A 23,222-nucleotide genomic window follows, 5' to 3' on the forward strand; every position below is an offset into this window, starting at 1 on the left:
TTTTTTTTTTAAACAACTCATTCAGAAGAGACAACAGATGCAGAGCTGAGATGAAAGGGTGTGCTGTCATCTTAATGTCCACCAGGGGGTGCCCGTGAATTTCAAAAGAGAGAACAAGGGACCTAAAGAATACTTATTAATATATTAAATGATCAAACTCACTGCTGGTCTTGGAATAAACCAGATGAGATATGACTGTAGGATTTACTGGTGTGGGTAGATATGTCTGGTTAGGAGTCATGCATTTCATTTCTTCCTTTCATCACTATCTAAACATACTCGATGACACCTAAGTCCATCATTCAACATTTCACCTGGTTACAGAAAATCTGATCTATTTCCTTAAAGTGTGTTTTTATTCAAAAAGTTTTCCAAAAAGAAATAATTATAAAAAAAAAAATTATTTGTAATTTTCAATCAGGCCCCAAAAAGATTTCTTTTCTGATTTCATTATAGAATAAATTTCAAATTTGATATAAACACAATAAAATCTTTGGTGCTTGTGTCTGTTAAAGACATTTCTGGCTTTTCCAGTATTGGTTTAATTTTTCATATTTATTTCTAGGATTTTTATATTGCATAAGAACTGACCATATGAGTCCGGCGACTAATTCCTCAATGATTTAATCAATTAATCAATTAAGAAATTAAAAATGCTTCCAGTGATCCATCGGATTGTGAATCTGATGCAGCAACAGACGTGTTGCTGCATCAGATTCACAATCAGCTCATATTTTCCATCACATGTCTCAGTTTCATCATCCATCATGTTGTTTATCTTCTACTGGGAATAAAATATGGCTTGATGAGATTTATAAATCATTGCATTCTCTTTGAATTTACATTTTACAGTGTCCCAGAGTTTTAATATAACAGTTAATACTCTGTGGCTTGTTATTAATCATCAGTACAGAGATGAGCAGTGTTGTGACATTTAGTCTGTGGTGACATGCTTCATGTTTTCTGTATAAATATTCAAATTTTGAGTAATAGATGGGATCAGTACATACATATTCTAATTTATGTATTTATGTACTAATTCTAATTTCTATAAAAAGTCCAATAAAAACATGAAAAAGAAGCAGAAAGGTTTAGTCTAGAACAGTCTAAAAACAAATTAAACAGATTTGTTTTATTTGGATACAAATCATTAAAAATTAACCTGTGACTAAAATATCCATAGATTTAATTAAAATCTAGGTTAGGTAATTTCAACCTTTTAATAGTCTAAATGACTATAAATTTATTAAACGCTAAATGGATCGCAGAATAAACGGATGTTCTTGTTTCCTTCTTTCACTTTGAAAAGGAACATTATGTAACGACACGCCCTCACTCTCTGATTGGCTGAGTCACCTGTCGATCTACGATGACGCAGCCAATAAGAGCAGCCGGCAGGCGATACAAACTAGCCGCCGCCATGTTGTGTCTCCGGGGGCCCGGAGGGACGTCCGGTAGTAAACAGTAGATGACGGTAGAGCCCGCTCAGCTGCTCGCAGCACCGGGACCGCAGCTGGAAGCCATGAGCCGTCCGTCCTCAGCTGGAGGTGGGGGACTCGGTACCGGGAAAACAAGCGGGGGAAAACACGGAGGGTCAGTGGGCGCCGCTTCTGCAGCCGCCGCTGCCGCAGTCGCCGCGGCCGCAGCAGCCGCCGGTGTGGGCTCCGTGGCCGGGTCGGGGTCTGCCGCACCTTCCACCGCTGTGTCCCTGCCCCCGGCCGGCCTGCCCGGCCAGTCGTCGGAGCTCACGGCGCTGTTCGAGTGTCCGGTGTGCTTCGACTACGTTCTGCCGCCGATCCTTCAGTGCCAGTCGGGTCACCTGGTCTGCAACCAGTGCCGGCAGAAGCTGAGCTGCTGCCCGACCTGCCGAGGCCCGCTCACCCCGAGCATCCGCAACCTGGCCATGGAGAAGGTGGCCTCCACGCTGCCGTTCCCCTGCAAGGTAAACCCGCACACGGACACAAGCGCTCACTTCTCTTCGCTCCACTTTGCACACAACTTGTTGGCGCGTGCACACAGATGTGCGTGTCTGGTGACGTCAGAGGGACATGCAAACAAACGTGAAGTTTGGGACCACATCTGAACCACCTGTTCTCACATTTGGAAACAAACTGATGTTCTTACGTGTTCATCGTCACTTCTCCAGTCAGGATTCTTCATGATGCGTTCACTGTATGTAAGAAAAACGTGAAGTGGGGGGTGAAGGTCTGTCTTGAAGACATTTAACTGGGAGTTTGGCTCAAGAACAAACTGGTTGTATTCTCATGAGACCAGTTACCGGGTGTGAGTTAGCCATCCACAGACCGTCTGATGTCTGATTCCATTACAGACACATTAAAGTTGAATTGAGCAAATTAGATGCCTGAAAGTCGAGTCTTGAGGAAGAGGAGGAGAAGGCAGGTCACAGAGGTGTAAAGTTAAAGTTTTGAGAGCAGATTGAGGTGAATATTGATCATAGATTTTATTGGACAACTTCCTCAGAGGTTTCCATATTGACATGACAGCGTCACACAGTTGCTGCAGATTTGTCGGCTGCATCCATGATGAGAATCTCCCGTTAAACCAGGCCACATTGGTACTAAAGGCCCCAAAGTGGGCCAAGAAAATATCCCCCACACCATTACACCAGCAGCCGCCTGAAGCTTTGATGCAAGGCAGGAAAAAAAGGCAATCCATGGATGGATGTTTTCATGATGTTTCCAGCAGATTCTGAGCCTAGCATCTGAATGTGGCGCTGAAATGGAGACTCATCAGACCAGCAACGTTTCTCCGTCTTCTATTGTCCAGTGTTGGTGAGTCTGTGTGAATTGTAGCCTCAGTTTCCTGTTCTTAGCTGACAGGAGGCACCCGGTGTGGTCTTCTGCTGCTGTAGCCCATCTGCTTCAAGGCTGGACCTGTTGAGTGTTCAGAGATGCTAGTCTGCAGACCTTGGTTGGAACCAGTGCTGATTTGCTCCGATCATCTCGGCTTGTAGAGGTGTTCAGGATATGATGCTCTCGGAGGTCACAGCAGCAGATTAGAAGGTGTGAGTAAGAGATGAAGGTACTTCTCCATCAAGGAGATGACGCTGCAGTGAGATGAGGACAGATTGGCTCAGTTTGAGGTGTTTCATGGAAGGAGAAATGTAAAGAAAAATGAAAAGAGAAATGTCACTGATTGGGGGAGCGGAGGTGCTGCCTTTAAGCTCAACATTTAGGTGTTTTCGTCCTTAAATGCTGACATGTATTGCTGGAGGGATTATCAGGTTGACGTTGCATGTTCTGCTGTTCAAACCTGATTAAACCTTAGATGTGTTACCAGGGGCTCACAATGGTTGCCATAGTTACCATGTATCTTAGCCACCATTATTTCCACCATCAACAATGAGCTGCTTTAGTATCCCTGGATTAGAGTTCTGCTGCTTGTTGACCCCTCTTTCCTGTCCTCTCCACCCCACCCGTCCCGCAAGATGGCTGTTCTTCCTGGTTCTGATGGGTGTTTTATTTCCTAAATCTGGTCCAGATAGAAGTTTTCCTTCTAGGTTCTAGTTTTAAAGGAGATTTTCTTTCCTGGTTCTGGTTCAGATGGCGGTTTTCCTTCCTGGGTCTGAATCTGATTAGAGCCCGACTGAAATGGACTTTTTGAGGCTGATGCTGATTCCGATATTTGGCAGAAAAAAATTCAGATAACAGATTAATTGGCCGATTAATTTAAAAAATATTTATGAATAAATAGGTTCTATTTTATTTATATCATTTTAAATTTGCATTGTGATTTTTACTGCTGGGCAATGATTAAAATTTTTAATCGTGATTAATCATTTGAAATGTTGTGATTAATTGTTTCCCTTGCTTGCTGCTACTCAAGGGCTGTGAATTCGTAAAACTTTGTTGGTGAAGGTACAGCTGCCTTTGACTGGCTCTCGTGCTGCAACATGTATGCATGTGGCTCTTCGGACCTTCCACAATGGCTCTTAATACACGGCTAAACATGCTAAAGAACTAACTGATGTTTTTAAATATAATAGCAAATGCAGATTTTAGCACTTTTTTTTTCATTAAATTATTGCACTGAATTTCCTCAACATAAAGACATTAAAAGTTCCAGTAATATTTTTTTTTTATCTATTTTAGTTCTCATTAGTTTGGAAACTATGGACTTTCATTTTTTTTATTTAGTCATTTTTAATTAATTTATTTTAAAATAATTTTTCACTAACATCTACATGACATAGAAGAAAGTCTGTCTACTGCAAAAGTTTGATCTATTTTTTTTTTTTTTTAACCCAAAAATAGAAATAAAAATGTTGGTCTTCAAAAATAACACATTTCATAAGTTGATATTTATCAAGAATTTATAAATGGTCTTTTTTCAAAAGCACTCGTAACATCTGCGTCTTTAAAAGAGTTTCATTTAGTCGGCTGAGGGGAAAAACTTCTTTTTGGATTGGAAAGGCTGCAGACCCCTGCACTAAACACATAAACAGGTTTAGCAGCAGTTTCTCTTTTAACAGCAACAGTTGAAATATTTCTTCATATACATTTATAAAATCAAATATTTATGACAAAGAAGGATGAAATGTTCAGGATTTACTAACTAAAAGGTAAAAAGTCAGCAGGATGAATTTAAAACTGTGGAGCTGCATCCTTCTAAACACAGAAGGAACAATATGTGATGAAAATGGTCTGGAACTCATGGTACTCCACAGCAGCCTGAGTCAACAGCCTGTTACAGCTTGAGTCACGTTCTAGTATTTTCTGACAAAGTAAAACTTAGAGTGACAGGACATCATGACAGTCGCTGAAGACAGAGAATAATCTTCCTCCTTAATTGCATCTCAACACACAGCTGATGGAGTGATGAACACTCGTTCTGTACTCTTAGATATATTTTTATACACTTGTGTTATTTCTTCAGTTACTTACTGGCTTTTAAACTGTTAGCTAACGCTATGCTAGGTTGGCATGACCACTGCGATGTTGAACATAAACAAACGGGCAGTAACTTAAGCTAGCACAACTTTAGCAATGCAACGTAAATGAAAAGCATGTCAGACACAACAAAGCACAACACTATCATGACACATGGCAAACAGAGTTTCACAACACCGTTATAAATGTACCTGTCGGCAAGCTCCGCTACGCCACCCCTCTAGTGTTGCCTGGCTCTAGCTACTGCTGTAGTTACTGATAGTGGCGAGGACTCAGAATTTAATGGAGTCAGAGCGCCATCTAGTGGAAAAATGGGGTAATGACATCATTCTGCACAACTCCGACATTTGACAACATTTACTTTTTAATTGAGAAATTAAGAATATATCGGTGTTTAATCAGCAAAATTCCGGCCAATTAGGATTGTTTTAAAAAGGGCTAAAATTGACCGATCAGTTACTCTATCAGGTACTTCTGGTCCTGATAGAGGTTTTCCTTTCTGGTCCAGATCAATGTTTTCCTTTTTGATTCTGGTTCTGATGGAGTTTTTCCTTCCTGGTCTTGGTTCTGGTCCTGGTCTCTTCTTGAAATAAGATGTGTTTTGGGTTTTAACAATGCACATGTTTATTGGCTGGGTAAACTCCCATGGACCCTCCAAGACCCTGCTCAGAGTTTAGATCTGGTCTACTGTTCCAGGACCAAGCTGAGAACCAGGCTGTTCCTCCTGGCAGGTGTTCTGGTTGATCACCATCATCTCAGGAATTGTGGATCTGTTTTCATGCTGTCTGGATCCTGGAGGCCTAACCTGAATTTTTGCTTGAAGATGATTGAAACACCCACCTGAACTAATGGATTACACCTGCTCCAGGTGAGAAGGAGCTGAACGTGAAATTACACCAAAGCAGAACAAAATATAAACTGAGTTTGTTTTGTCAAATTAGCCCGATAGAGGATAAGAGGAGATTAAGTGTATTTGTAATCTAATTTCAGCTTTCAGCTTGCAATGAAATAAAACAAGCTGCTCCTCTTCCTCATTTACATTTCAAAACCCTGAATAGCTAATCTGCATGCAGACACACTTCCTCCTGCTGCCTGCAGTCATGTTTGTAGCTGCTGCCAGACAGCCAGCCCACCGCTGGTCTCTGAATATTTCTGCATCTCCATTTGTTGTGAGGATGCTGCTCCAGGCGAATGTTTGCAGTCATGACTGAATGAGTATCTAAAAACTCCAAAACAGACTTCCTCATTAGTTTAGACGTTAGGCTGTTGATTCAAACAGCAGCAAAAATGTGGAGCCATAGACCATAGTGATGGACTAGCACAATGTTTCTCAAATAGGGGTTCATGTACCTGCTGGGGTACGTGGAAACTCCCTAAGGGGTACATGAGAAAGTAAAAAAGAAGAAGAAGGAAAAAAAAAGAGGGATAACTTGTTCTTGTTGTTGTTTTTTCTGTCATTTGACTTAATAGAGGTAAGTCAGTTCATGTGGTTAGGATTTACTACATGTGAAAATGTACACGTATGTACATTTACAATAACTTCTAGAGCTGGAAAAACTTCTCTGATCATAACCTGAAATACTGGAATTTTCACTTCAAGATACCTGGAATTAAATGTTTGGTTTTGCAGAACCATGTACATATGTAAAATACATTAAATGTGTAAATTAAATAAAAAAAAGAAACAAATGAAATAGAAATAGGATTAGGGGAAACATGCCTGAAAAATTATTCCACAGGGAGTACAATGTTGAAAAAAGGTTGAGAAGCACTGGACAAGCATGTTTAAACCTTGATCTTGGTAATTTGTCAGCCAACATATCTGTCTTTGACTTAGGATGGTACAAGAATTAAACTTTTATCTGCTTCAGACCAGATATAAATATAAATCATGAAATTATCTTTATGCTGTAGAAACTAATATTAACTGATGCTTTAGAACCTGATTTTAATCCTTAAGCTGTGGTTATCTAAACCGGTCGATGGCCCCTTTCTATATTTAAAGATGGCTGACAAACGTTTGCTGTTAATCTAACACAATGCAAAGTTTCCTGATCTTGTCAGAGTGAAATATAAAGCATCTTAGTTTTTGTATTGACTTGATGTCAGAACCACTTCAGTTCATGCATAATAGAAGATGTGCATGTGACGTTTCTGAGGCTTCGTCCACCTTGTAGGAACCCGGCTACTGTTTCAATCTACACTTTTATTTTTCTGACTTGTACAATTATGTTGAAAACAAGTCTAAAAACACACTAACGGCCCTACTTTTCTGGTGCTGAGTTCATATGTTCAACCAATCACCACATGGGACACCAGGAAGAGTTGTTGAACATTTTTGTGGTAGCTAATGTGGGATCCTAAGAAACTAAATAGTTATGTCACTTTCGTCCCTAATCTGAAAACTAAACATGAAAAGATTCTCACATTAAAAAAAAAAGCTCTTCTTTTCATGCATATTTCACTTATTCTCGTCTTCTAGCTCTGTGATGTCTAAAAACCAGCACCAGCTGTAAATTAAATCCACCTGGGTTATCTGATTATAGATGGTCCCCACAATCATGCAATAACCCATGATCCTCAAAAGTGACAAAAACAGGAATGTGTGTGTGTGTGTGTAGGGGCTGTTGACAGATGCCATGATGAGGAAGAGGAGGATGGTCACACTCGGCTGAGTGGTACTCTTCTTTTATTCTCGCTCTCCTTCTATCAGGTTTCTTTGTCCCCGCCCCCACCGTGCACGTGTGTGTCGCGCTGCAGCATCTGTGGTTGTGTGTTCTTCTGCCCAGTCAGAGAGGGAGAGAGAGAGGTTGAGAGACATTAACTGACAGCAGGAAAGATTTGGTGTGTGTGTGTGTTGTGGTATTCGCCGCCGGTCATTCGGTCGCTCAGATGGACACACGACACATCTGACGGTGTGTGCGTGTGTTTGGCTCTGTGTGTTTTTGGGTCTTCGTTGATTTTTTTCATCACAGAGAAGAAACAGATTTTTTTTCTTCTTCTGGTGCTGCAGCAGGAGAGAGAGAGAGAGAGAGAGCGACAAAGAGAGAGAGTTTCAGCTGCATTACTGCTGCGTCTCTTTAGATTCATCAGGAGCTGGTACGTGTCTGTTCTGATTGATCATTGATTGATCATTGCTTTGATGTTTGTTTACCCTTTGAGATTTCTGTGTGACCAGTGACTGCAGGTATTGATCATCAGCTGTTGATTGACTTGTCAATACGATGAATGGGTTTGTTGATTCACTTGATGGCTGCTTGTTTTTATTGTTGATGATGGTTTATTTTCCTTATGATGATGATGATGATGAAGGCTTCACATGTTATGTCGAGACCAGCAGCAGGTAAAAAAAATCACAGCTTTAACAATTTTAGAGCGAGTACTCTGAGATTTTATTTATTTATTACATATTGATTATTATATGAATTCCTATTCATATATATTTAATTTTTTAAGCTGCAGGATTCATTTGGACATGGCTTTATTCATGAATGCTATTAGAAATTTATTTTTGTTCTTTCTAATATTTATACTTTATTTAAATGTTTATTTTTAACTTGTTTCTATTTTAATTTTTTAATACCATCCATCCATTTTCTTCTGTTAGGCTTTCTTAATACAAGATTTTAAATGTATTTGTTTATTAATCTTTTTATTTGACTTATTCTTAGTTCAACTTTAATGTTATTTGGTGCTCTTTTTATATATATTTATAATTTATTTACTTTATTTATTCTTTTATTTATATATATATTTATTATTCATTCATTCATTGTTTATTAATTTTATTACTTTTTTCTAGTTTAATTCTTAACGCTATAGGATCTCTTTCTTTCTTTCTTTCTCTCTCTCTCTTTCTCGAGAATGTGTTGAGTATTGATTAGGTAATTAGTACAATCAGCAGATGGATCAATGATAAAGTTTCCTCTCAGTGATTATGATTGTTTGACTCATTAACCGTTTTCATCTTTTTCAGAACATCAAACACGAAAATGTGAAATTTTCCAGCTTTATTGTTTATTGACGATTTAAAGTTCCTGCTGATGTTTTATATTTTTCTTTTCAATGAATCTCCAATTTAGACCCAAACAGTCGGAGTTGCAACCGACCAAAGTGACACTCAACACACCTCATTTATCTGATGTGGAAAACGTGGACAGAATTGCAGAATATGGCCATAAAAAATGGAATATTGTGGATTTTACTAATTTGAAACCGAATTTTCCACCTTGCCTTTTTCATGGTGTCTGAGGCAAATGAAGACGAAGCTGCAGCTTCCCGTCTGTGTGACGTCACCTGATCCGGCAGGAAGTCGGCGACGGCTGAGAGACCAACAGAAGCACCAATGTTGTCCTAGACGAGACAAAATGCTGCCACAAGTGTCTGTAAAAACATGAAAAGCTGCCTCAGTTTTTAGTGAAGCATTACAAAAAAGTTCTTCTTCTACCAGACTCACCCCGAGTGTTTGAGCTGCAGCTGGAGGTCAAAGATGATCCATGTCCACAAAGCTGCAGTAGGACAGACTCATCCCTATTAAACATAAAAATAATTATTTAAAAAGAGCCATTTGTTAATGAATTAAAAACAATAAATAAAAAATAAATTGATAATATAAAAAAATAAAAGTATGAATAATAAATACAAATAAAAATAATTAGTTAAAGAAATAAAAGAATAATAAAAAAAGTCAGAAATGGTTTGTAGCAATTTTACCAGAAAGATGTTAAAGTAAAAAGACATCATCCTATGACACCAAACGTGGATTAATTCACTCCAAAAATAGTTCCCAGGCTCACGTTTTTACGAGAATTAAAGAAAAATGTGGAACATCAGCAGACGGAGACTCGGTCAGACATCTGACCGGATGTTGGGATTTAGGTTTATTTTAGTGCTGCGTTATTATTTTACCTGGAAATAAAAATAATCACCAGCTGCTGCCACGTTTAATAATAAATAGTTTTTCATCATTTTTCTTTGTTTACAGAGCATGAACCAATCAGTGTCTGGATCTAGACGATGGATATAAATCTCTATTTAAATTAATTCATACCTTTTTTAAAAAAAAAAAAAAAAAAAAAAAAAAAAAGCCAAACATCAGGTGTAGTGTGAGGACCTGTAGCTGCGAGGTGTAGTGGAGGTGGGTCATGGTTCAACATGTGGGCTGCTGAACAGCTGCTGGCTGACTGCTTATGTGCGGAAAGCCAGACGGGACAAATAGCTTCACACTAGGGCTGCTCAATTATGTGGAAAATGATCATCACGGTTATTTTGATTGAAATTGAGGTCTCGATTATTTAACACAATTAGAGAAAGAGAGAGAGTGCGGGGGGGTCAGTGTGACATTTGAAGCTTGTCTGTGGTAATACAAACTAGTTTCTTTCCACCAGGTCCCCATAGCTGTTGTTTGTCTCAGACCAGCAGCTATGTTCTGCCCCGTGATCTGGAAAAAATATTAGTCTGGAGATATTTCGTTTTCACGTTGAAATCTGCGTCAATAAAATGTAGTCCAACATTAATATACGGCTCTATGGTGCGGCTTGACCACAGGTCCGCAGCCGTGGCGAAACATTGGACTGTAGCCACGTCCTTCACAACACTCATCATCATCATCCAGGGCAGGGAGACGCTCCACTAACATGGAGACGAGATGGCAGTGATGCCGTTTGTCCAACGTGTTGATGAGTTCCTTAAATCCCGGATTGTTCACTGTGTTAACTGAGAAAAAGTTATGTTGTTTATAAAGTTTATCACAAAAATTGAACAGTTTTCTATTTTCTTTCGCAAGCCCCCGTGTGCACGTCTGCGTGAACTAGCACAACATTTCACATGCACAAATGTCGCCTGTCGCTTGGCTGGAGGAGGGCAGCAATTTCCGCCTCATCGCGCAAGTTCCATAGAAAATGATGGAGAAGGATCGACGTCGCCTCCCATGTGTCCAGCCCTTAACTGGCGAGGTGTTTGTAACTCACACTGAATAAAACTAAAGCAGACGGGGCTGTGGGAGGAGTCTGTAGCAGAGCGCTGCAATGGCTGCTGCTCTCGATTTGCAACTGAAAACGGAGGAAACTGCGACGGACAAAAATAATCGGATCCTTTCATTTTTATGATCGTTGAAAACCCAGATCGTAATTGCGATTAAAATTCGATTAATCGCCCAGCCCAAACGCACACATTTAGAACATTGTCGTCTTTTCTTGCATGTTTTGTATTGATTGGTTTAGGTTAGAGTTGCTCCCTCGTCCTACACACTGAAATACCTCCAGATTGATTGAATGTTTTATTGATATTGCAATGAAGATTTTTCAGGGATGTTCTGATACTGTTTTTTTTCTGTTCATTACCGATTACAACACCATACATGGGTTTAAGTATCTGCTGACACTGAGTACCAATCCAATACCAATTTATTAAGGGGTTTATAACTTCAGCTATAAGCTAGAATCTCCCCAAAGAGTCCTTTATAAAGTTGCTGGATCCGGATCACCCAAATAGCCAATCACTTGTTTCTTGTTCTTCATTCATTCTCTGAACCGCTTGTTCCATTAAGGGTCGCGGGTAAGCTGGAGCCTATCCCGGCATTAACAGGTGAGAGGCAGGGTACAGGTCACCAGTCCATCGCAGGGCCAACACATAGGGGAACCTCACCCCAGCCGAGATTTGAACCAGCGACCTTCTTGCTGTCAGGCTGCGGTGCTAACCACCACACCACCGTGCAGCCCATGTTTCTTGTTCTATTTCTGAGATTTCCTGAAGATTTTATCAAAATCTGTCCCAAAACGTTTTGAGTTATGTTAACAGACTGAGAATACATGACCTTACTGAGCAGATTAACTCAAATCAAAGGATTTCAATTAAAAGAAATCTTAGGATTGAACTTGGAATGAACATTTTCCATAATGGACTGGGCCTGGTCATCCATGACAGTAAATTTTAAAATGTCGCTGGCGTTGAATTTGGCAGCATTCGTGTTCCCTCTGGAAACTTCAGCCCTGCATAAGAGGCATGTTGCTGTTTAGCTAGCGAGATTTTCTAACGAATAATGACGCCATATTGCTGACATAATGCTAATGCTAAATGTTAGCACGTAAGTGACTCACGTGCATCTGCTTTTTGGCCTACCAACTTGAAACAATGCGTAACTTCTTGTGTCTGTGTGTGGTGGATTTGGGCAGGAAAAAAGAATTATTCTGGTTCCGTGGTATCAGATGTTGGGTTTAGAAAAAAATATTCGCCGGCCCAACATTAGCATCATAAATATTCGCTGATCCTGATCCCCTTTTGACAGGATCGGTGAGTATTTACGATGCTAATATCGGTATCGGCCCAACTCTGATTCTGACTGTAGAGGGAGAAATGTGGAAACCATTCAATCTTTCTTTGAGAAACTTAGTGTTTGAAATGAGGATCTCCAGAAAATCTTTACACACTTTCATGGATGCTGATTTTGAACCAAATTCACATGAAATGTAAAACTGCTGCATGTTACATGAAATGACGATCTTCAGTTAATTTAGTCTGTAATCCAGTAAAAGAAGAAAAATCCCAGCCTTTTCTGTTGTGACATACATATTAGCAAGAAACATGAAAACTTTATTCATCTTCAGATGGTTTTGAGGAAAAGCATCAGGTAGCTGTTAAGTTCATCCTGATTTAACAGAAGCGTTGTTTAATCAAAGAAACATCATCCTGCTCAGTAAGGTTTCATGTTTTCACGTAAATTCAAATAAATGAATTCTTCCAGAAACAAAGCTGTACAGGACTAAAGATCCAGCAGAAATCACTGGTTTTATTTTACGTGGAAGTCATTTTTCTTGACTCTGGTGATTATTTTCTTTATCACAGGTAATTAATATGTGACCTGTTTAAAAGCCTTGTCGGCTTACTAAAAGTCCAAAATACAGAATTTGAAGGCAGAGGCTTCAGAGCAGTTTTATGTTGTACCAAATGAAAGTCACTGAGATGGTTGTGGACTAATTTCCTTCCGATGGACTCGTCGTTGCAGTTGCCGACCTGCTGATGTTGTGTCCGGCCTCTTGCCTGCCTCTCCTCAGGGAGCTGGCTCAGTGGCGCTGCCTGCTGGGTTGGCATCGCCACCACGGAGTCGGGTCTGCTGGTCCTGCTGGGCTAACGGCTAACACTGGCCAGCAGCAGGGGTCAGAGGTCAGAGCCCTGCGACCTGTCGGACGCACCAAACCGCTGCTGGGTAGTCAGGTGAGTCCTGGACAATCAGAGACAGGTGTGACAGACGACCAGGGGAAGCTTACAAGCTAAAAGCAGAAAGGTTTTAATGCTGCATGGTCGGTGAGATTTACGCTTCACTGAGGAAAGAAACTCTGGACTTTTTGCTTCTGGATCATCTGTAGGGCTTTCACTGGGAGAGATGACCATGGTACCAAGAACTGGTTTCAAACAGAGGCAGACACTGGTTTTTACCGTGTTTCATCGCTATTACAGATGTTCTGGGTATGATTATTGTCAAAGAATTAATCAGGATTTTACAATTATCATGATTACCAAGTGTTAATTTCCCAACTTTAAATGTGTAAAATCACATGAACACTTCTTATAATTAGAGCTTTATCTGTGGAAATAACGCATTATTTTTTTTCCCCCATCAATACAAACAAGTTATTACTCATGCCTTATTAAAATCTGGCTTTATTGCAGGATATCTGGCATGTAGATGCTTTGTCACAGCGGTAGGGCTGATTAATCGATAAAATCGATAAATCAAATTTTCCATTTCTGGAGATTTATTTTTATGAAAATCAGGATTTTTTTTCCATAGTTAGTTAACAGCAGACTTAGCCCCCCCTCCACACCAGAACGGTGTTTGTCTGACAGATTTTCAGTGAAGTGACCCTTCACTCATGGCTGGGATTTAGCTGCAGTGAGAAATGCTGCTCTCTACGAGATCCAGAAGTCAACTTAACCCACAAACCCTAGTTAAGAGACAACCTTCATCAAGGGAATAATTTCTGCAGTGGATCCTGTATAATGATCCAGATGGAAAGAGATCACGGATGCATTGTGTCGCATATTTCTATGTAAGATATGAAGTTGTTTATATGGTGGAAAAGCTATGACATTACATCCTTTATTTTTGCTGGCATTCATCTATATAAACAACTAAATTTTTAATAAGTTAAAAGAAAAAAAATATTAAAATTGGAAATTGGATTTGGTTATGAAAAATCGGAGATTTTATTTTTAGGCCGTATTGCCCAGCTCTACACAGCGGTGAACCGAATCCACCAAAAACCACCTCATCCTCCTTATTTAGGAGGAATCTGACAGTTTTCCAGCCTTACGTTTAGCTGCAGGACGACCCAGATATATCTAATAGTGTTTTTGTTCAGTGCACAAGTTGCCCTGATCTGCTGTTAGTCAGACATGAATTTAGTATTTAAAGTTTATTAGCATTAAATTCCAGTTTAAAAGACACCGTACTGGACTGAGGATGTGCTTATTGTCAGAGCAGATGATGGTATGTATGAAGTATTTTCTCAGCTTCAGTAAATTTATCCCATCAACCACTCAGCCTCATACTTAACATTTTTCTCATTTACTGCCTTTAACCACTTCCAAGCTACAGCCTTTGGAATTCTTGATATTGAAGTTTAATATTTTCTTTAAAAGCATAAAGGATTAAATGAGCTTTGGTCCAGAGAAGATAGTGCTGGTTCTGGATCCTGTTCACATCTGGCTTCTTCTTTGCATGATGGAGCTTTAACCTGCATTTGTCCTGAGTCCATGCAGTGGTTTCCAGAAGTCTTGTCTGCTTTTAATGTAGAAGATCACCAGCATCCAGCCTTGTCCCATGCACACAGAGATTCCTCCTGATCTTCTGAATCTTCTGATGATATTCTACACTGTAGATGGTGGATCTTCAAAGTCTACACAATTTTACAGTGAGGAACAACTTTTAGATCCAGTTTGTCTCAGATTAGTGAACCTCTGTCCATCTTTCCATCTGAGAGACTCTGCCTCTCTGAAATGCTCCTTTTATACCCAGTCATGTTACTGACCTGTTGCCAATTAACCTGATTAGTTGTCAAATGCTCCTCCAGGTGTTTCTGGTTTGTACCAGTTACTTTTCCAGCCTTTTGTTGCTGCTGTTCCAACTTTTTCCAGATGTGTTGCTGCCATCAGATTCACTATCAGCTCATATTTTCTATTACATGGTGAAACGTCTCACGATTCATCATCTGATATGATGTTTATCTTCTACTGGGAATAAAATATGACTTGATGACATTTGGAAATCATTGTATTGTGGTTTTATTTACATTTTCAGATGATTTTATCTTCTACTGTGATGTATTAAAATGGAAGTTTTAGCTTTTAGCTGCTCTAACATGTTGGACAGTTTTTCTTTGATTGTAAAGAAAAACATTTTGCAGCTTCATCCTAACGTAACTTTGCACTTCTAGTCTATTAACTCTCATTTTCCACTAATCGATCAAACAGACCGGACTGATTACTTCCCCGTTAAAAAGCCTGAGTGGGAGCGAGCTGTGGGTGTGGGGGTGTCTCTTTACCTCTGATTCGTTTACCAACCCTCTCTCAGCCCTTTTAGCCTGATTGCTATCGATCCCTGCAGGCCGAGTGTTCCTGCTCGCCTCGTGTGAATCTGATCTGCTTCAGTTTCTGCATCGGCCCAGTTTTAAGGTGTTTTTGTTCTGCTGAAAGCTGAGACCTGCTCTAGATTTTGGACAGCCATATGGTGAACATCTGTCTGCTGTGTGTGGGATGCTGTGTGAATACATAACATGGATATGAGCAGGAACGGCTCTTCTCTCTGATCTAACATGTTTACCTGCACATGTTGTCTGTTTTGGTGCAGTTTTAGTATATTTAACAGCAAAGAGCCTGACGTGACCGGCGGTAACAGAGATGTGAGAAGCTTGTGATGATTTGAAGCCAAGAAGATGTTTCTGATGTTTCACTGATTTCAGACAGTGGGGGCTTTCAGATCAGGCTTTTATCTTTCGCCACCATCTGTCTTTTTCCTTTATTTATTTACTTATTTTATTTGTGCTTTTATTTATTTGTTTTATTTGCGTTTTTATTTATTTATTTTTGTGGGAAGCTGCCGCTAAAAGAACGAGCCGGTCTCCTCTGGACCTGCAAAACTGTTATCGCAGCAAAGTCTAGGTACAGCAGTCTGTTGCCATAGTAACACATTTCTGAACGAGTGTTAGGAGATGATGGTTGGCAGAGTGAAAGGAAAGATGTTTCATATACAAACAAAACACCTGTTTTCTTTTTTGTTTTTAGCTGTTTTTAAAATTTTGCATGAACGCTGACGGTATTGATCATATTGTTTCTGATATCTGGAAAATATGTGATGAAAATCGCAGTGAAGATTTTACGATTATCATGATTATTATGTGTAAATTAATTTTCCAGCACTTCTTATGTTTATTAGTTTTATTTTTCTATCTTTTCATGCCAAAATAACTAATTAGTATAACAAAGTAAAGTAACTAAGAAGTCTCGTTCCAGCTAAATCTCCTCTCATGTGTAAAGAATAAATAAATCCTACATATTAACACTCTGGATTTTTCTCAGGTGGAAAAGGCTACTGGTCCTCTACCTGGACGTGGGAGGCTTCCTTCTGTAAACCACGTTATAAAAATGATTTTGAACATTTTTTTTTTTTTCAACCCGAGTAGAGAACCTAGAAACACAGGAAAACATCCAGCTACCTTTGACTTCCAGCTTCCTTCAGCAGAACAGCTGCTGTTTGTTTGGGACACAAATAAAACTACAGCAGTGAAAATAAATAAGAATCTGGAATTAAATGCTGTTTTTTCTCATGTCGGGTTAAATATGTGTGAAACGCGAAACTATCTGTCACAAAAGACGTATTTAGTTTCTTTTTCTTGTCCGTATAGCATGACGTTCAGCTCACATTGCGCTGTGAAATAACAGCAGACAACACGGCCAATAGATAAGAGATCAGACAGAGATAAGTGTCCTATAACACCCAAAGAAATCGCTGGATTTGTCGCTGCTCCTGCTTGAACAAATGGTCACTATAAGGGTCTAAATATAGCAACAGTCGCTAAATTGGCTGCATTGGGGTGCAATGGAGTGAGGTCTACTTCCGGTATTTGCCCAGATTCACCATCGGAAGCAGCAGAAGTGTGCTGTCTTTAGGAACATGTGAATTAGTTTGTTTTTTTGTTCGAAGCCAAAATCAACATTCTGCTCTCCCATGTTTTCTTGTTCACTTGATCAGCGGAGCTCCACAGAGCGACACTGTGCCTGGAAAAGTGTGATCATGTGATATCATCATATTACATTTTCTACTGGTGTCATGAACTATACCAGTAGCACTGCGAACAATATGATATTGCTCACCCCTACCGACAAGCATGTTTTAATCAGTTTGTTTGGAGGAAATAACTCTTCCTCTGGCATAACGTCCCACTCAGGCTGCCATAGCGTCCCACTATGGCAGTCTTCTGCAACCCTCACAATCAAAACAAAGCAACACAAGCAGAAACATGAGGAAGTTGTAGAAAGCTGTTTTCTTTCTGTGCGGAAGTTGCGCTGATCTGCTGACATGGTTCATACATATTTTATTTAAAGTGACGATTTTGAGGGATTTTCATGAATGATGAATGGTAGTGTTTACTACTGTGAATAAGTGTATAATTATATAAACGTGACATTCCTAGTCGTATGAAAGCAGAGACTCTGCTGGTTCCAAAGATGCCTGTCTCATTGCTGTGGGACAGAAACTCTGGAGCTAGCAGCCAGAATCAGAAATCATATCTTACTTGCTGTTTTGTGGTGAAAAGTTTGATTCCAGCTCTTAAAAACGCTAAATACTTGATTCATTCCTAGGATTACTTTACTCATCCCTATGTAGGGCTGCAGCGATTTGTCGACAATAGTCAACAATAAAAATAGTCAACACACAAATTTACCTATCAACTATTGTCGAAAAAAAAAAAAAAAATAACTACAGAGTGAGACATCGTCTTCTTTCCTATCTCTGCTGAGAGGTGCACATGCGCAAAAAAGTCCGTCAGGGGAAAAATATGGCGGCTGGCCAGTTAACAAAACCACAAACGTCTGGGATAACTTCTCCTTTTTTTTTTTTTTTTTTTTAGCTTGTCCTGTCCAGCATCATAGCAGCAAAATGATAATCTGGTTGCTGTATTGTGCTGAACCAATTTGCTCTGCCGAGGGGAGGCCTATGGGTAAGGCTCGTCTTGATAATCTGATTCATTTATTTATTTATTTACTTTGAATCACGGAATCTATGTAATCTTGCTGGACCTGACCGGAGGGGACAGAAAAAGATGGAAAATAGCAAAAAGAGCAAAAGGGAAAGAAAAAAGGAGACAAAAAGATCACAGACAGAAGGAAACGACCCTTCAATCCACCATCACCAGACAACAAACTGTTACACCTGTACATGAACACACCAGAAAATTTCCTACAACTTTTACAAAAGCAGAAACACACACACACACACAGAAAACACTAGTCATTAAGAGTTTTGAAATAATAACCAAATCAAAAAGACATAACAGAGACCAGATACTAACTCACAGGAAAAAAAAAAAAAAAAAAAAAATTTTTAATAATTATCGCTTAGTATTAAAAACCCACTAGACAACTCAGTGACTGTGTCAGCATGCAGAGCATGAGAAACAAGGAGTGATCAGTGATGAAGAGTGATGAGTGAGATCATGCAAATGCGACCTCGCCTCCACGGAGGCCAGAGGCAGACCAGGGCCTGGGCCGGGCCCTCAGCAGCAGACCCAGAGCACCAACCCAAGCCACCCCACCACAAAGACGACTCCAGCCCCACCCGAAGGGTGGCAGAGGAGAGCCCCAGCAAGAGCCCCCCACGGTCCCGGGGCACAGGCCCCAGTGGGCCAAGATCAGCAGCCGCCGGCCCTGCCAGGGACCGGCCACCCAGGGCAGCCCAAGCGAAGGGCCCAGGGCCCCAGGAGCCCAGAGGCGGCAGCCCCACCCCCCAAAGGCAGAGGGCCCGCAACATGCCTAGGAGGACCAGGCCCCCCCAGACAGCCACCCGGCGTAGGCCAGCACACACCCCGATATTCCAGCCGCACACCCCGGGAACCAGGGTGCTATCGGCCCCCTCCCCCCACTCCCCATCTCCTTTTTTTTTTTTTTAACGTCTGGGATAACTTCATGCTAAACTTACAAAATAAACTAAATACATGTGAGATTTCTAAAGCGGACCTTGTGTACTACGGAAGTACGCCTGCAATGCTCGAACATTTAAAAGAGGAGGCACGTCAGACTTACATAACGACCTCATGCAAGATTTTAAATCTGAATGTGAAATAAGATCCATTTAATAATTATGAGATACGTAATCCGCTTAGTTGACTAGTCGTTTTAATAGTCGATGATTAATCGACTATCAGAATAGTCATTAGTTGCAGCCCTAATCCTAGGATTACTTTACTCATTCCTAGGTAGGTAGGTAGGTAGGTAGGTTCAGATAGATATATGGGTGTAAGAGCAGCAGAGGGCGCTGCAGAGTTGAAACAGATGTGAGGATCAGCTAAACATCTTCTGTAAGCGGAACGATGACAGAGTTCCATTTCTTTCTTTATTTTAGCCTTGAATCATTAAAACAGGCCAGAGTAACAACAGCTTCTGGTTTTCCTGGAAACTGCTGCTGAGTTTTGACCTGCAGTTTATGAATAATTAATCCAGTAAAGAAGCTCCTGCTGATCTGTTGGCTCAGTTCCTCCCGGATTGTTTCCTTTTCTTTATGATCTTCATTACTTCTGCAGCTGACATCTATCAGGGCGCATAAAGACACCGTATTTAAACAAGATTAGTTCTTATAGTAACTAATTTTGACACAATTATTTTTGTCAATGTCCAAATATCAGTTTCCATAATTAAACACTCACAATTTTTTATTTATTTTATTTATTTTTTTTGTATTTAGCTAAGTTTCTTTTTATTTTATTTATATTATCCAAATGTGGATATGATATTGGTTATAGGACCTGCATGCACCGGGGTGCACATACGCTTTCTGTTATCATTGCAAGAGAAGCAGCAGGAGTCGGGGAAACTGATTGATTGTTGTTTGTTTGCAATAGGTGAATAAAGCATCAAAAGACAAAAGGAGACCTAACACCTAACAGGGCGAAAGTTGTGGTTCCCGACGTTAGCCTGCAGTATAAGAACAATAAAGCCTTTAACTCTTTAGACGTGCATTTAACATATTAGGTAGAATAATTTCTTTTATTTGCATGCCGTCACATTCTCCTCATCCCTTCTGTGTAACAGGAAGTGGTGGTCAAACAGGTCACTGGAAACCAGAATGTGTTTGGTGAATGTGTTCTTGGTCTCAGGATCAGGTCTGGGGCAGTGTTGAGCAGTATAGCTGATATGCAATCTGCTAAAAGCAAAAGAAAGAAGATGCTGCAGCGTGTTTAATTACCGTACAGACCACCGCTGTTCACCATCCTGCCTCTATGTTCCATCGTCTCCGTGTTTAACATCTGAAACTGACACTGGAACTCCTGGTGAACTCTGAACTCTGCACTGCCCTCTGGTGGATGTATCAGCTAACAACCACACTAACAAAAAGGAAGCGTGAGAGTATGAGCGCAATAACGTTTGAAACAGACATACCTCTTTTGATACATAAAGGGAGCATAAATGGGCCTTTACCTGGAAGTTATCGTGTCAGTTGGCGATAGATACATGGCGATGCAACACCTTCCTTAACTTATAACAAACAAGAGCGCACCACTGAAACAAAGGAGAACGATGGACATCCACTAGTTTGTCTTCTTTCCTCTTGGCTTGTGGCTTAGTAAATAAATAAAAAAAATCCACTGTATATTAAACATGGAGCTGTTCCTCCGTTGTTCTAAGTAAGGAGTCACACTGAAAGTAATGATTCTTTTAACCAGTCAATGAACAGCAGCGTATCAAGATCCACCCTTTGGGTCGGACCAGTAAGACTGGGACCCAGCAAAACAGTCCCAGAAATGTAGGAGAGCTCGGATATTCTGATACCTGTCCCATTTGTTGCCAGTGGAAACGCTACATAATGTGTACCAAGCTGGACCCGTTGATGGGAATTATTTTTTTCTGATGAAGACTGGTTTCCTACGAAGAATCTAGACCAGGGGTGCCCAGCGCCGTCCTCAAGGGCCACAATCCTGCAGGTTTTTGATGTGTCCCTGCTCCAAAACCACCTGACTCAAATTGCTGAGTCATTTTGCAAAACTTAATCGGCCGTTGGATCTATTTCATTTGAGTCAGGTGTGTGGAAGCAGGAAACATCGGAAAATCTGCGGGACAGCGGCCCTCGAGGACCGACTTTGGACACCCCTGATGCAGACCATAACAGTAAAACAGTTGGTCGTGGTTTGTTTGTACCGAACACATGTAGCTACGTCGTACTTCCAGGATCAGAAACAATCCAGGATTTGTGACGAAGGGTCTAAATCCCACCTGCTTTCACCCATTTACACACCAGGAAAATCTGTACTTCCACGATTTTTTATGTTTTCGTCTTCTTGGCTGTGTGGAAGCTGGTCTGAAGCATCAAATAGTTCCAGATACCAGGAACTGAACTGAACTGATGGGTAATTATAGGATTCAAAGATGAAATCTTTCCTGGATAACGTAAAAAATCTATATCACATAGATGGACTTTTTAAGGTGAATTCACATTGAAACTGTGGAGACACTCTGATGTCGTCTTGCGTCTTAACAGTATTTAGTTTGACCGTCTCTGTTGATAGGAAGTACAGTTTGCGAGCCGGCAGAAGTCACACGATTGGTATGTTGGTACCAGTTTTCTAACATTGTAATGACTGCAGCTTGTTTTCTTTGGGACTGATTCTCCGTGTGGTGAATTTTTTTCCCAGCTTTTCATTTATCGCCGTCCGACCTTGTAGCGTACATGGCGGTGGTACGATGAGCGTTCTGGACAGAGATTGTAATTCTGAGCTGATCCATGAGTCTGCTTAGACATCAAATTTCCTTTCAATTTTTTTTTATTTCATTCCTGGTTCTTTTGTGCTTCCTTGTAAATGACTTATTTTCCATGATTTGTTGCATCAAATGTCCTCTCCCAGCAGGGTTTCTGATCTGCTGGACCCCTCTGGTCCTCTGATGTGTGGCTCATTGACCTGATCAGTAATCCATCCGTGAGTCTGGTTCTAGTCTCTGCAGTCTGTGTTGTTTCCTCTCCGTGGACAGATTCTGGGTCAGCTCCTTGTCATCAGTCTGCTGCTGTAAATAAGAAATGTGTCACCAGATCTGAGTGAACACAAACAGGCTAGAATTATATATTTATGAGTAAAACGAAGCATCCTCTCAGTGAGGTTCTTCATCTGGCCGACGGACACATCCACTTCTGCAGTTCACTTCTCAGAAGGGTTTTCATACATATTTTTATCCAGTATTATAATGCCCCTGGTGGTCCCACGACTGCATAATTTAACTGGCAAAATAACCAGAATTTCCTGCATCTGCCTACAATAAGAAACTAATTAAATCTGGTGGAATTCAATAAAAATGTCAAATATCACAACTTTTCTTCCAGTAGGAATGCTGACATTTAAGATTGAATGGTTTAAACTGGATTGACTGGGATAGTATAATTATAATCATAACTGTATGTAGTCTGTGTGTAAAGCTGTTTTTATTTATTTGTGTTTTTCCTTTAGACTTCCCTTGTATATATTGCGTAAATTGAGTTTATTTTTTTATTTTTCTCTACGTTTACTTTTGTCTTATATCTGTTTTTTATTTATTTTAAAATTTCCATCTGTCTGTGTTGAGGAATGAGGAGTGATCAGAGATGAGTGTGATCATGCATATGTGACCACGCCTCTACTGAGGCTAGAGGCAGACTAGGGCGGCCCAGAGACCCGGGCCATCAGTAGCAGTCCCCTAGCACGAACCCAAGCTATCCCACCAGGAAGACCACCCCGGACCCACCCAGAGGGTGGCAGAGGAAAGAACCAGCCAGGGCCCCCCACAGCCACGGGACACAGGCCCCAGCCGACCAAGATCGGCATAGGCCAGAGTGACGGGCTCAGGGCCCCAAGAGCCCAGAGCCACTGTTTCTCAGTGGGATCATTGGTTAAAGGAGGGTTTATGTGCAGCTGCAGCCTCAGGACCATCCTGATGGAGAGATTCCTTCTCTGTTTTAACATTCCACAGAAATTTATTAAATTCACATTTAAAATGAACTTCATACAAAGCAGTGTGCTCTTGTTCCCTGCATGTCCTCCTAGTTTTAAAAACAGACATAATAAATCCCATCAGCTG

At 40.5% G+C, this 23,222-nt stretch overlaps 1 protein-coding gene across 1 annotated transcript in view; it reads left to right on the forward strand.

The window, feature by feature from the left end:
- Positions 1 to 1,417: 1,417 nt before the first annotated feature.
- Positions 1,418 to 23,222, forward strand: part of siah2l (seven in absentia homolog 2 (Drosophila)-like) — a 28,763-nt gene continuing 6,958 nt past the window's right edge. The window contains exon 1 of the mRNA XM_042008602.1: positions 1,418 to 1,942. Within this exon, the coding sequence (XP_041864536.1) occupies positions 1,469 to 1,942 (474 nt within the window). The 5' untranslated portion in view covers positions 1,418 to 1,468. The remainder of the gene's footprint in view (positions 1,943 to 23,222) is intronic.

The sequence above is a fragment of the Melanotaenia boesemani genome, chromosome 15 (assembly GCF_017639745.1).
Source record: "Melanotaenia boesemani isolate fMelBoe1 chromosome 15, fMelBoe1.pri, whole genome shotgun sequence".
Classification (NCBI taxonomy): domain Eukaryota; kingdom Metazoa; phylum Chordata; class Actinopteri; order Atheriniformes; family Melanotaeniidae; genus Melanotaenia; species Melanotaenia boesemani.